Genomic DNA, 12,796 nt, shown 5'->3' on the forward strand with positions numbered 1-12,796 from the left:
TGATATAAAACAAGTAAACGCTTGGTCTTAACACTTCAGCAAGAGCTAGAGGAGGGCTCTAGTGGGCTAAACTGAGGGAAAAGAATCTCCTTCTAAAACCTGTCCTTGAGATCCTATAACATGTTGCAGATGAACTGATCATGTAGTTGACTGTCAGTGAGCACTCGTATTCCAGTGTTTCTAATGACATTACTGCTGTTCTTGGAGAAAGGCCCAGTAGTATGTTACACTGTGATGGTGCAGAATTTACATGTTCTCTTCAGCTGATGTAACAGGAATTGGGCATACTGGGATCTGCCCTCTATTGGGATACTGAACTTTGTCATACAGTAATAAATTATGAACCTTGGTATAAGCCGTATTATCACACTTCAGTTATTTTAGTCAAAACACATAAGATTATGAAAATAATTAAGCTGCACAATTGTTACTAGCTTTGGGTCTCAAGTATCAACATAAGTTATCTACATTCTGTAATTTCTAGAAATTCTGCTCAGTAATGGTAGAAGCTTTTAGGTTTTGAGAGATAAAATACCATATTCTCTGGAAAGCATTCAGTATGAAAGTGAAAAGTCTGAGATCATGTAATGTAACTACTATTGTTTACATGTTGAAAACACCACAGTATGCATATACCTTGATGCATCTGGATTGCTGTTGGGAGACTAAATAATGATGGAAAATTAGAGAGCCACAGGAGCTTTTTGTAATACTTGTGTCATATATCTGATAGCTCAGAAAACATACAGGAAAGAGCAGCCCATTTCATTAGCTTTGTAACAAGCATCTGTTGCAAACAGAGGCTGTTGTTTCTTGGCTTGTTTTGTAGGAGTCGTCTCACAGGAAGGATGATCCTTCTTGACCAGGCCCTGTGAGGTTCTGCTGAAGGGGATGGCTCATTCGTGGAGTTAGAGCTTTGGTTGTGAATATTGTCCTGTTAGCAGTGAAATATTCTCTTTGACAACTGCACCTTTTGACATACCAGTCTTCAAGGTATGTCTTCTCTAGCAGAATATTAGAACTCAATTTCATAGTTATATAACTTTCTGCTTAAGTCTCTATTTTAAGGAGCCAGATACATAGGTCTCTAGGAAGTAGCGTGTTCAGTGCTGTTAAGTGGCAGTACCAGGTTAGGAAAGTTTTCTGGTAAGTTTTTCATTTTAATAAGATATGCCATACCTGATCTTTTGCTTTCTTAGGATGGGCACAAATGGATAGATGATAAATGCCAGCAGTAGTGAATCAGCAGGAGAAGAATGAGAGACTTACAGGAGAACAGACTGTGCCTTGTCCATCCTGATCTGATTCTTTTTACTGATCTTGATATCATTAGAAGAACTTAATGGCAAAAGAGCACTACTGGAACTGTAAGTGGCAAGAAGTTATCTAAACACTAATAGCTGACCTCCTCAATTCAGTGAATGGCTAACTCTTCTGTGCCTGCTCCCCACACTGAGCACTGCTCCTTGCATGCCTCCTGGCTGGCCAATTAGACCAGTGTTCTTGGGATCTGTTGAGGCCTGGGTTGTATTTTGCAGGGTTTCAATATTCTTAATTTTTGCTTAAGATCCTCAAAATGAGATCTTTTTCTCTCCAAGTAAGATAGCAGAGAAGCCAAGACATCTAACTGTTGAGAAGCACAGGAAAAGGAATTGGAGCTACAATTCAGCTTTCATATACCACTATATACCCTTTGTAAGAAAAATACTTGCAGAGAATTAGTGTTTAAATCACTGAGCTATAGAAGTAAAGATTTGCTTGTGTGTTTCATTGTCACTTGCTAAAGTAGCATGTCTGCTGCATACTTTGTTTTTAAAATACTGAGTCATTGATCCATAGAAAACAAGTTGTTAATATATCTGACTATTTAATTACTGTTTGCAAGTCTTCAAAAGTAAGACACAGAAACAAAGGATGTTATGCCTTCTCTGTTGCACAGGATGTTGCAGTAGATTGTTTCCATGCAGCACACTAATCTTATTGTATTTAGTTTTATAGTTCATGAAGCAAATAATCCAAAGTGAGTAAAGCAATTATTAATGTGCAGACCAGTTAGCTTATGCATTAAAAACCAGTATTCATCACTCCGTTGATCTTGCTCTGTACTTTAGAACTACAGTTTAGATGCATTTCTTTGGAATTTCTTGGCAGCAGCTGATGTCTGTTTGTTTAAAACTACTAATACAAAGAATTCAGAAGATCCTTGCCTTACAGGGGCAAATTTTAAACGTTAAAAATTATCAGAAACAAAAAAACAAAGCCTTTTATTTTTTTGCCTGATTCATGAGAAGGTGAAACATTTAAGAACAACATCCTGACTTCCTGATGAAGCGGGGGGGTGAGCTATTGAGAAAGGTCAGGCCTCATGGCCCAAGCTAGCATGTTCTCTGAGGCTTGTTTTTCACCTGCTCACTTAAGTACTGCCTTGACTATTTGTGGCTACCTTGACTCATGAATAGGTGCTGCTGTATGAAGATCAGAATTCTCTGTACCTTGCAGGATCAAGTCCTTGGTGCAATATGCTTTGGATGTCATTTTTATTTTGTGCTGTGGTACAGTGATATGGAGACTGGCAACCTAGCCCAGTGCCATGTAGGAAAGCTTCAGCTTGCCTGAAATAGATGAAGGAGTTTGCTATAGATTAAATAAAAGAAAAATATTAATTAAACCCTACAGGTTTAATTAAACCCCCTCACTAAGTGGAGGATTTTCTGCAGCATGCAGGAGTTTTATACAGGCACGGGAAAAATATTTTTTCCACAGACTCAGCAGACAAGAGTATTTAATGAATATTTTAGCCAAGCCTTGAGTTAAAATCCAAATTGTTTTGATCACTTCGGAAGTCATGTTCTGTAAATATATACAATACTTAAATTCTGCATAAGATAACTGTGGTTTAGTAAGCAAAAGCTTTCAGACTCGGTTGGTCTTTCCCACCTGCATGGAGAGAAAGCACAAGAGTTCTTTGTGCAAGCTAGAATAGGTTGGTTTAGCTGTCACATGAGAGGAAGATAGCTGCTTCTCCTTTTTAAAGAAGAGGCAGAGATTATGAAGCCTCCACTGTTGTATTACATTGTTCATGAATTCAAGTCCAAGGGCCTCTAAAAGACTTTTTTTTATATCAGTTGGGAAGTTAATCATGATTATATGAACAAATGAAATACTGTGTCATTCTTTCACTCCTGAGGTGGTGTTTTCTGTTCAGTATACAAAGTATTCATGCAACTGAGATGGTTCATGCCATGGAATAACTAATATAAAACACCACATTAACAATATTTTAACTTACACCTATTTTAAAGCTGTGGTGTTCTTATCAAAGATTTTTTTGTCTTTAAATAGATTTTTTTGACTGAGGAAAAAATATAAAGTTGACTGTTTTTACACCATGGCTTCTTCTGTATTTGAAATTTTCAGGCACGTTCTTCATTTGGACTCTACCTGCTGCTATAATATCTTTGCTTTTCAAGAATTATCACTAGTGTTTGTCTCTGTTTCTAGAAGGTAATGGTATGGAATTCAATGCTGGGACAAAAATGATTCTTATGTGACTTGCATTAGATTTAGAATTAAGCATTAATGCTTAACCTCTGAAAAAACATTCATTCTTAGGTGGATTGTGTTTCTATTTATAAACATTTTTAAGTCTTTAATCACTAGACACAGTTCTACATATCCAAAATCACTTATTAACAGTAGGTTTAGATTCTAGGTTGCTTGAAAGAAAATATATTTTGTTTACAGTATCTATTTGCGTACTACATTTCAGCACTGGACAGGAAGAATTATTTCCTGCCTCAGAATCCTTTGTTTCCTTTGTCTCTACAGTGAGAGAAAAAAAATATAATGCAATGTCCTTTTGACCAGCAAAAACTTTTTTTTTTTTAAGTACAGATTTGCTATAAATGACCCTAGTAATACATTGCTGCTGAAGATAGGAATTGTAATTTTAACGTCATTGTATTACAATGAATGTTACAGGGAATACGTTGTAGGTCATCGTACAGCACATAAATGCAGTTGTGACTTCACAGTTAAATGTTTTAAAAGCTGAGACTTCATGCAAGACAGCAGCAGTTATAGCTAAATTATTATATAGCTCTCTCTTCCATTTTGTGATCTTACTTTTGTAATAAAATCTCATTCTGACAGTTGGCTTAACCAAGCTTGCTTATTTTTAAAGAGCACTAGCCTCATTAAGATGGGTGGGGATCATGTGCTGCTGCTTAAGAATGTGGTTTTCTTGGTGATTTAGCAGATAGCTCAGCAGAATCAGGAAATTTTCCAGACTGTCCATATTTGTTTTTCAGTGTCTGACAATACTTTTTGCTTTTCTGTTATTGTCAGGAATCACATGCAACTAGTTTGCTGTAGATCAAAAAGTACAAGTCCAAATGGATTTAATTTTTATTTTACAGATACAAACATGCTATAAAATTTGCTATTATTGTAACTGACTTCAGTAGTTCTTGAGTCATCAGTCACTCAGAAAGCAACTGTCAAGGCCACTACCCTTAATTTCGTGACTTCTGTGTCTAGTTTAAATATATTTTAGGCCAGGTTGGATGGGGCTGTGAGCAACCTGGAAAGGTGTCCCTGCCTGCGGCAGGGGGTTTGGAACTAGATCATCTTTAAGGTCCCTTCCAACTCAAGCCATTCTGCAATTCTGTGATACTTACTGTGTGTTAGTTTACAGGTTCTCTTTTCTGAGAAGAGCTGATACATAGGAAGAGGCACTGTGTACATAGTTTCAATCTTGTTTATCCTATGAAGATGGAAAATTTTCACCATTAATTTAGATTCATTTTGTAAATTGTATTAAAATAGAGATTGCAAGCTTTGAATTGCCAAGGAATGCATGAACCATTGCAGCACTTGTGAAACCACTGGTGAATGACATGACATAGAGTAATTTTTGTATTGGTTTTATATTTGTCAAGATCTTCCTTTTTATTGGGTGTTCAATGTTACAAGCAGTACACACATTTTAAACAAATATCCCCCTAAACAGGTATGCTTCAAGTGGGAGAATAACAAATTAAAAGGCTTGTTGGTCTACTGGAAATAATATTGTAGCAGCTGCGTTGTAAGGAGAGGGAGAATAGGGTGGCACGAAGTTTAAGAATGCTGTGGCATTACACTTTAACTAAAATTAGTTGTGGTTATGACTTTTTTTTTCTTTGCTGTAGTCGTGACATGGAGAATAAAGATACCCTCAGGGGGTTGCAGAAGATAGATGACCGCCCAGAAGAGCGCATGATCAGAGAGAAACTCAAAGCAACGTGTATGCCAGCCTGGAAGCATGAATGGCTAGAAAGAAGGAGCAGAAGAGGCCCCGTGGTAAGTGGCACTGGTGAAAGGGTAACAGCTATTACAAACAAAAATCCCTTAAAATTGTTTCTATTAAAAACGTCTTTTTCTTAAAATTTTTCTTACTCTTAATTATGGTCGTCCTGCCCGTTGTTTATGAGGTGTTTAATAAGAAACTGTGGGTGATTTTCTGAGATGTACGCGTTCGTTGAGCTTTGTTTTTAGGCAAAGATGTTATCGCTGTGCTGCTGCTTTGGGTACTATCACGAACTACTGCGGCAATACTGCCCTCTAACGGCAACAACCAAAATAGCTCCTGTTCATTAGGCAGAAACTTGCTAAAACCAGCAAAAAAATAAAACCCAAACTGAGCTATTCCTTCAGCCTGGTCTCAAGTCTGCTAAACTTTGGATGACAGAGTATTCTGTTAGCCTTCATTTAGCATAAATGGCTTGGAAGCGGTTTTAAGAAATGCAGATAGATCAAACCCCAGAATTTTTAAGCATAGTTACAATTCTATTCAGCATAATGCTGGTTGATTAATAGCCACTACTTACCTATAAATGTAGTTGCATTGGCTGATGTGACTCCCATGTACCAATTGATGGTAGTGCTAATTTAAAGCTAAGATCATTGGATGCAGTAAACAAGTGTTTGGGGGCAGCTTTTCCAGAACAGAAATAAGCTGGTTCTCTTGGTTCTGTCATGAGAAATAACATTGAAAATACTTACAAGTGCACCAAAAGACCAATACCTCAAAGGGTCAAATAATACCAAACAGTTTTTACTTGAAAAAATTTAAATACATATGTATTAATGCATGGCTTGAAATTGTTTCTCTGCTCAGCCCACTTCCCTTGAGGTTTCTGGGTGTTTTAATACATCTGATGCTCCAGATCCTCAATTACTATAATTTACATTTTAAATGTTTTCAAGCAGTAGCAGCTGGTAACTTTAACTTGTCCGTAGATACAACATTTGCATTCTGACTTCCCAGCAAAGAAGCATTACAGTAATTGGTAGGAGGGGAAAAAAGGCTTTCATTGCTCTTTATGCTTCTCTTCTATCCCATTCACTTTAATAATAACTAGGCACTATTTCTAGATGTGTCTTCCTACATATACCCTGAGCATTGAAAACCCCTTTCAGTTTTTGTCTCAATCAAAGAGACCTCTGGAACTTTCTAGTAGAGTCTGCTCTGTTTATCTCAAGTGTTACTTTGAGCTTCCTTCTAGTTTTGAGTCAAGCCTCTGAGACATCAATAAATGTAGAACTAAAAGTGAATCTGCTCAGTGTGACTGTTTTTAATTCAATTGCCAGGACCTTACTCTTCTTATGTGTTAATGTGGGTCTGACAGGCAGACAACTGAAAGTTGTGTTGAAATACTCCAATCCTCACTGTCAAAATTTAAGTGTTCATGCAACAAAGCACTGTATTGGAAGTGTATGTACTCCCTTTACTTACTGTGTGTCTGTCGATGTCATGCAGCGCTGTGCGCAGTGATTAGCTCAGATACCAGATGTGGTATAGCTATTTTACTTGTATGGCAGACAGAAAATGTTGGTGTGGTTTTTACAGGACATATAGCACACCTGGTTTTGCTGGCTTGCCTCTAAGTTTAAAATTTTTACTTGGCACTAAGTGTTGTGCTGTAGAAATAGTAACCCTAGTATTTCTCAGCTGTTTCTGTATGTAGTGGATGGATCCAATATTACAGCTTTTAATAAGCACACAGTGCCTGTAAAAAGAAATTCTTTTGGTTTCTACTGTCCATATGGGGAAACTGCTGTCCTTTGAACTATCTTGAATGACAATTATAGAAGTAATTGGAGAATCAAATCAGCTGGTGCCACAACTATCATAAGTGGCACAAATGGACAGAAAAAAGGTTCTTGCTTTTGTGTTGCATGTAAATCAATAAGACAACCCCTATTAGACATTAAGAGTAGGACCCAAGGAATATGCAGACTTTGGATGTCTATATAATGGCTTAGTTTTGATTAATTTGTTTTGCTTTAGTGTAAAATTACCAATTTTTAATTCTAACACGTGGTTTAATTCCCACAAGGTGGTGAAACCTATCCCCGGGAAAACAGATGGATCAGAAATGAACAAACTCTGTCTAGAACCTCAGTCTGAAGGACAAAGCACTGCTTCTTCACCTACACAGAAAGGAAGACGTAGTCCTTCTCCTAGCAGCTCCTCTTCATCATCTGCTAGGACAGTTAAATCTGAGTCACCGGGTGTTAGAAGAAAAAGGGTATCTCCAGTGCCCGTAAGTTGCAAACTGTGATGTAATTTTTAATTTCACTATATTCTACAATCTCTTGCTTATAGGGGCAGTTGGTCCTCCCTCTGTAGAGCAAGATGCTGATACAAAGAGGTTATAGCAGGATATTGCTTGAGTGGCATACACAAAACGTATCTGATGTGATGTTTCTCATGTGTGGAATTTTATTCTCTATTCTTAGGGTGCATTTTGTTCTTCATTTAGTCCTGCTTTCATTTTTTATTTCTAGGAAATAAATGAAGAAATATAGTCATGAAACATGTATGTTTGCTTAGCTTGATTAACATGAAGAGGTGCTAGTACTTTCTTTTTCTTCCTATGGTCAGTTTTTTCCTACATGTCAGTAACCCAGGCAGGTATATTCCACTGAGGATAGGATTGCTGACAAGATTAAGTTTTCTGCAGAAAAGTATTACTGGTATGCTGTTTTTGATCCTCTATTTTTGATCTTTTTGTACAGTTTAGGGAAGACTTAGACATGTGCATTGCTAGAAGTCTAAAATAGCTATCACTGCATTTGAGAAGATCTGGAATAGAATGTTTTGAGCAATAGTAACTGGCTTAATTAAAGAAGAGTATAATATTTTAAAGAATAATATCTAATGCATTACCTTGTAAAAATGCTCATCAAACAGTTACACTTCAGTTGACTTGCCTACAAATTAGATTAAGAATAAGATCCAGTTGTCCTGTTGTTCTGAACAAGTATTTCCAATGTCAGGAATGGCAGTATGTATTTTAACTGTGAACTAGAAACAAATACAACAAGTTACAGCACTGCAGTGCTGGTCCTTTCCTCTTGACAAGAGAAACTGAAAGGTTAAAAAAAAAAACCCAAACAACAACTCAAACTATCTTATTTAGTCCTTGATCCATTTTTACATGCTTGTTTTTATTTGTCTTATATTAGCCTTTCACATTAAAAACGTTAGAAATCCAGGTTATATTTTACTTAACTGATGGACACTGAATCAGTTATTACTTTCAACCTGATATGAAATTCAGAGGATATAAAAGCTGAAGATTTGATATTGCATGGAACCATTAATGCATCTCCTAATGTTAGAAGTGTGAATAACTTAAATGAAAGCAATTTTCTTAAAATGTTTGGGCCATTGAATTTTTGATCAATTAAAAAAAACCACAAAAGCATCCTCAGCTAAAAGTTGGTCTTATTATGCAAAAGAGAGAAAGCTGTATCTTTTTTTCTTTTCTTTGAAGTTTTCTTAAACTTTTGGTTGTCATTGAACATATAATCCCTTTTGTAAACTCTAGTCATAGCATTTCTCATTAATAATGTTATAGCCTTATATAATAATTTCCTGTATTGAGTCATAAATCCTGATTATCTTCAGATTGAATTACACTTGATAATTCAGTAGTAATATGGTAAGGCAACCAATGAAGATGTCAAAGTAGAAGCAATTTAAAAGACTCCTGTTGTAATGTCAGACAAGTTTCAGATACAGCATTTCAGTTTTTCTTCCGCTTTCGAGTTTTGGGCATGGACAAAAAGTAATCCTTTTAAAGTTATATAGTCTGAGCAGATTGTAGTAGTTTCAGGTTTTTGGGACTCCTGTTCCATGTCATTTGACAGGGATGAAATAAATAAATAACCCACACCTAATTAAACATACTTTTGTCCTATGAATGCTTATGACGGAACCACTTATGTAGTTTCAGAGTGGACGGATAACACCACCACGACGAGCCCCATCTCCAGATGGCTTCTCTCCATACAGCCCTGAGGAAACAAATCGTCGTGTTAACAAAGTCATGCGAGCCAGGCTGTACCTGCTGCAGCAGATAGGACCCAACTCCTTCTTAATTGGAGGAGACAGCCCTGATAACAAATATAGAGTGTTTATTGGGCCTCAGGTAGAGCATGTTTTTTATGTTGTTTATAGCTTTTAGTAATTCATAGTTATTCTTGGAAAACTGTTCAAAGCCAAATTAGATCAACGATTACGGTTCTATAAAGCAACGTCTAAAAGTTGTATTTTGTGCTCGTGTAGTATAATGATCAGCTTCTGTTTTGTAAATCAGTTTTGTCTGAAGTTTCTCTTTAAAAAAAAATTACTTTAGTTTGGAAGTAATTATTGTTGTCCTGTCTATTTTTCATTCCTAGAAGTGGTTCTTAATTAATTGTCTTAAGTATTTTTGGTTAAAATTCGGCCACTTACTTCCTCTGTTCATTGGATGTATATAAATGACAAGCACATGACATAATTCCCTTAATAGTGTGATAATTTCATTAATACCCCTAATGAGTTCCTTTTTCATAGACTTTCTTGGTACTAATGTGATGCAGTATTGGGATATATCTAGGCTGGGTAAACAAAAGCATCTCATTTGATTGCTGTCATGTTGTAGATTTATGATTATATGCATAAATTCCTTCTAGTATGAAGCTTCAGTTGATTTAAAAAAGGGGGGGGATAAATTGAAAACTAGTGTTGTAATTGTCTGCTTTTTCATTTGTATTTTTGAATATTATTTTGGCCCTTCTCATTTTCTATAAAGCCATGTGAGAGGGTATTTATGCCTATATATGAAATATTTTGCATAAACTTTTTTTTTTTTTTTTTGTGGGGTGGATAGTGTATGTTCTGTCATGCACTTAAATGTGGAAAACTGATCAAGTCAGTAGGTCCTTAGCATATACTTTCCTTTGCAGACTTGTAGCTGTGGCCGCGGGACATTTTGTATTCATCTGCTGTTTGTTATGCTGCGAGTGTTCCAGCTTGAACCCTCAGACCCAATGCTCTGGAGAAAAACACTGAAAAACTTTGAGGTGATCAATTTCTAATAGATCTAATGGCAGATCTAAAATAGACTCCATGATGACCTTATAGGACATGATCTTAAAAATGTTGAAAATGTTGGATTTCAAAGCCATAAGAACATATGTTTTTAATTATATCTTTAATTCAGTCTCAAGAGTGAATTAAAGTGGAAAAAATTACCTGTAAATATAAGACATAGCTAAATGAATAGTAGAGAGTTGTAGTTTAGTGAGTGATTCAAATCTTGAGATTTTCTAGTCAAATTTGTAGATCTGTCTCACCGACTTATGAGAAGGTAAACAGAACATGGGACTTTGGAAGTGATTATGTGTATACTTAGAGCTGTTATTAATTTCTAATAAGAAAACAAGTTTTTGTTGTAAAGCGTTTCTTGCAATCTGTTTAGTAGTAAGACTTCTGAAATTCCTTCTGCTAATGCATTATTGTGAAGGTGAATAAGGATTTTTTTTTTAGCAGTAGTTATGCTTTGGTAATATTGCTTTTAATTACTAGCTATTCACAGCATAAACACAACTGTTGCTATCTTTTTCTGATGTTAGGTTGAGAGTTTGTTCCAGAAATATCACAGTAGGCGTAGCTCAAGGATCAAAGCTCCATCTCGTAACACCATCCAGAAGTTTGTCTCACGCATGTCCAATTCTCATACATTGTCATCATCTAGTACTTCTACATCTAGTTCAGAAAACAGGTTAGTATTTTTTAAAAGGAATTAAAAGCTTTATTCTGTAGTTTTAGAATCACCTACATTCTTTTTGTTCAAAGCTGCTTTCATTTCAAGCCATGTTAAGTCTCCGCATTTTTGCAAGCAATTGAGTCAAGCATACATTATTCACTGTGGTACCAAGTGGGCATATTTGTTTTGTAACTTCTGTTTGGAAAGTGTTAAAGTAGAGTTGTGAAAAGAACTTTTTTGACCCTATGTGAATTTGGGAAACAAACTTTTGAAACGTAAGTGCATGAGTGAAGCATATATTAACTTGGAAGCCTATTTGTGTGGATTTGTTCAAATACAGCACCTTGTGCAAGTGTTGACAAAAGAGTGAACATTTTTCTTTATCTCATGTCTTGCTTTGGAGAAAAGTTTGTGCCTATGAGAATATACTGAAAAAGTTTTGAGTAACTACACTCTGTGTAATCATATATATAAAAATATATCTGTATAAACATAAGCCGGTGTACGTTTTTAGAAACACTTGATTTAAAATGGGTGATTAAATTGTTTTAAGAGAACTATTAAACTATTAGTTTTATAGTTTATATGATGTTAAATAATGCCTTCTTTATGAATTTTAAATGGTTTTATTATTTGATTTTTTTTTTCCCCATACTACTTCTACTTGAGTGCTTTTACATGTTCTTTTCCGTGATTTTGAAAAGACAGTGGTTAATTATTTAAACAAGTAATTTGTGCTTGCATTAGTTAGTGGGTGAACTGAACATTATCTAGAGAGGTCAAACCACAGGAGGGAACCCAAACTGAGGCTTTCTTTTGTGTGAAGTGAAATATAACTGAAGGACTACCTTGATATGTTACTTTCTGATAAGCATGTAATTAGATGAATATATTCAGACAGGTTTAAAATTCTGATATACAGACTGTGACCTTAATTTCACATCATATTTTACTTATTTTTCTAAATTGAATCACTGTAAATAAATGGCATAAACAAAACTGTTAAATACATAATATACTCTGGAACTACTTACCTGGCAAGCCAGTACCTTTAAAGTAGATACCCTGTGTAGCAAATTTTTTTTTCTGTAGGATTGCAAACCTCACTGCATTAGTTAGCACTTTTTACAGGATGAAAGATTTTTCAGTTGTTTGTCAGTACACCTGGTGATTGGTTCCTTGCAGTCCTGATTCCATGAGATAAAGTCTAATTTTGTATGGTATAAATATTGGGGAACACTGAACATCAGATTCATTGGACATAAAAGTTCACTCAGTCTTGAGTCACAATTACTGTGACTTGGACTTATTTTTTGTTTACTGCTAATTCTTCAAAAATAAGTTTCTCATTAATATGTATATGTGCTATGGAAATTAATTTTTCACTGTTTTGGATTTTTTTAAGGAAAAAATAGGCTAAACCATTTGCAAAGAAACAGAAGGGAATACATGTGTGTAGAAATAATGTATGTACAAGTTAGTTTTATTTTAAAAATATATTGCTGGTGAACAAATACGGAGTTCCTGCAAACCTTTAGATGCACACCAACTATACCTTATATCTTTGCTATGAATAATAAGAGTTTTGCACATTTAAACAATATTGCAGAAGGTTAAAATCTATGTTTTTCCCTGCATGTTAAGTTTGGAATAATTTTTTTTATATGTTTGGTTATATCCATTTAAATATTAAGGTGGGGGAAAATAAAATAGAA

General features: G+C 35.4%; 1 protein-coding gene across 2 annotated transcripts in view; it reads left to right on the forward strand.

Moving 5' to 3' along the window:
* The window catches only part of MAP3K1 (mitogen-activated protein kinase kinase kinase 1), a 56,840-nt gene that overhangs the window by 27,528 nt on the left and 16,516 nt on the right, over nt 1-12,796 (forward strand). For both annotated transcript variants that reach the window (XM_032676074.1, XM_032676073.1), the window contains exons 2-6: nt 5,190-5,340; nt 7,380-7,586; nt 9,279-9,479; nt 10,279-10,395; nt 10,948-11,096. In XM_032676074.1, coding sequence (XP_032531965.1) covers nt 5,190-5,340; nt 7,380-7,586; nt 9,279-9,479; nt 10,279-10,395; nt 10,948-11,096 — 825 coding nt within the window. The remainder of the gene's footprint in view (nt 1-5,189; nt 5,341-7,379; nt 7,587-9,278; nt 9,480-10,278; nt 10,396-10,947; nt 11,097-12,796) is intronic.

This window comes from Chiroxiphia lanceolata, chromosome Z, assembly GCF_009829145.1.
Source record: "Chiroxiphia lanceolata isolate bChiLan1 chromosome Z, bChiLan1.pri, whole genome shotgun sequence".
Classification (NCBI taxonomy): domain Eukaryota; kingdom Metazoa; phylum Chordata; class Aves; order Passeriformes; family Pipridae; genus Chiroxiphia; species Chiroxiphia lanceolata.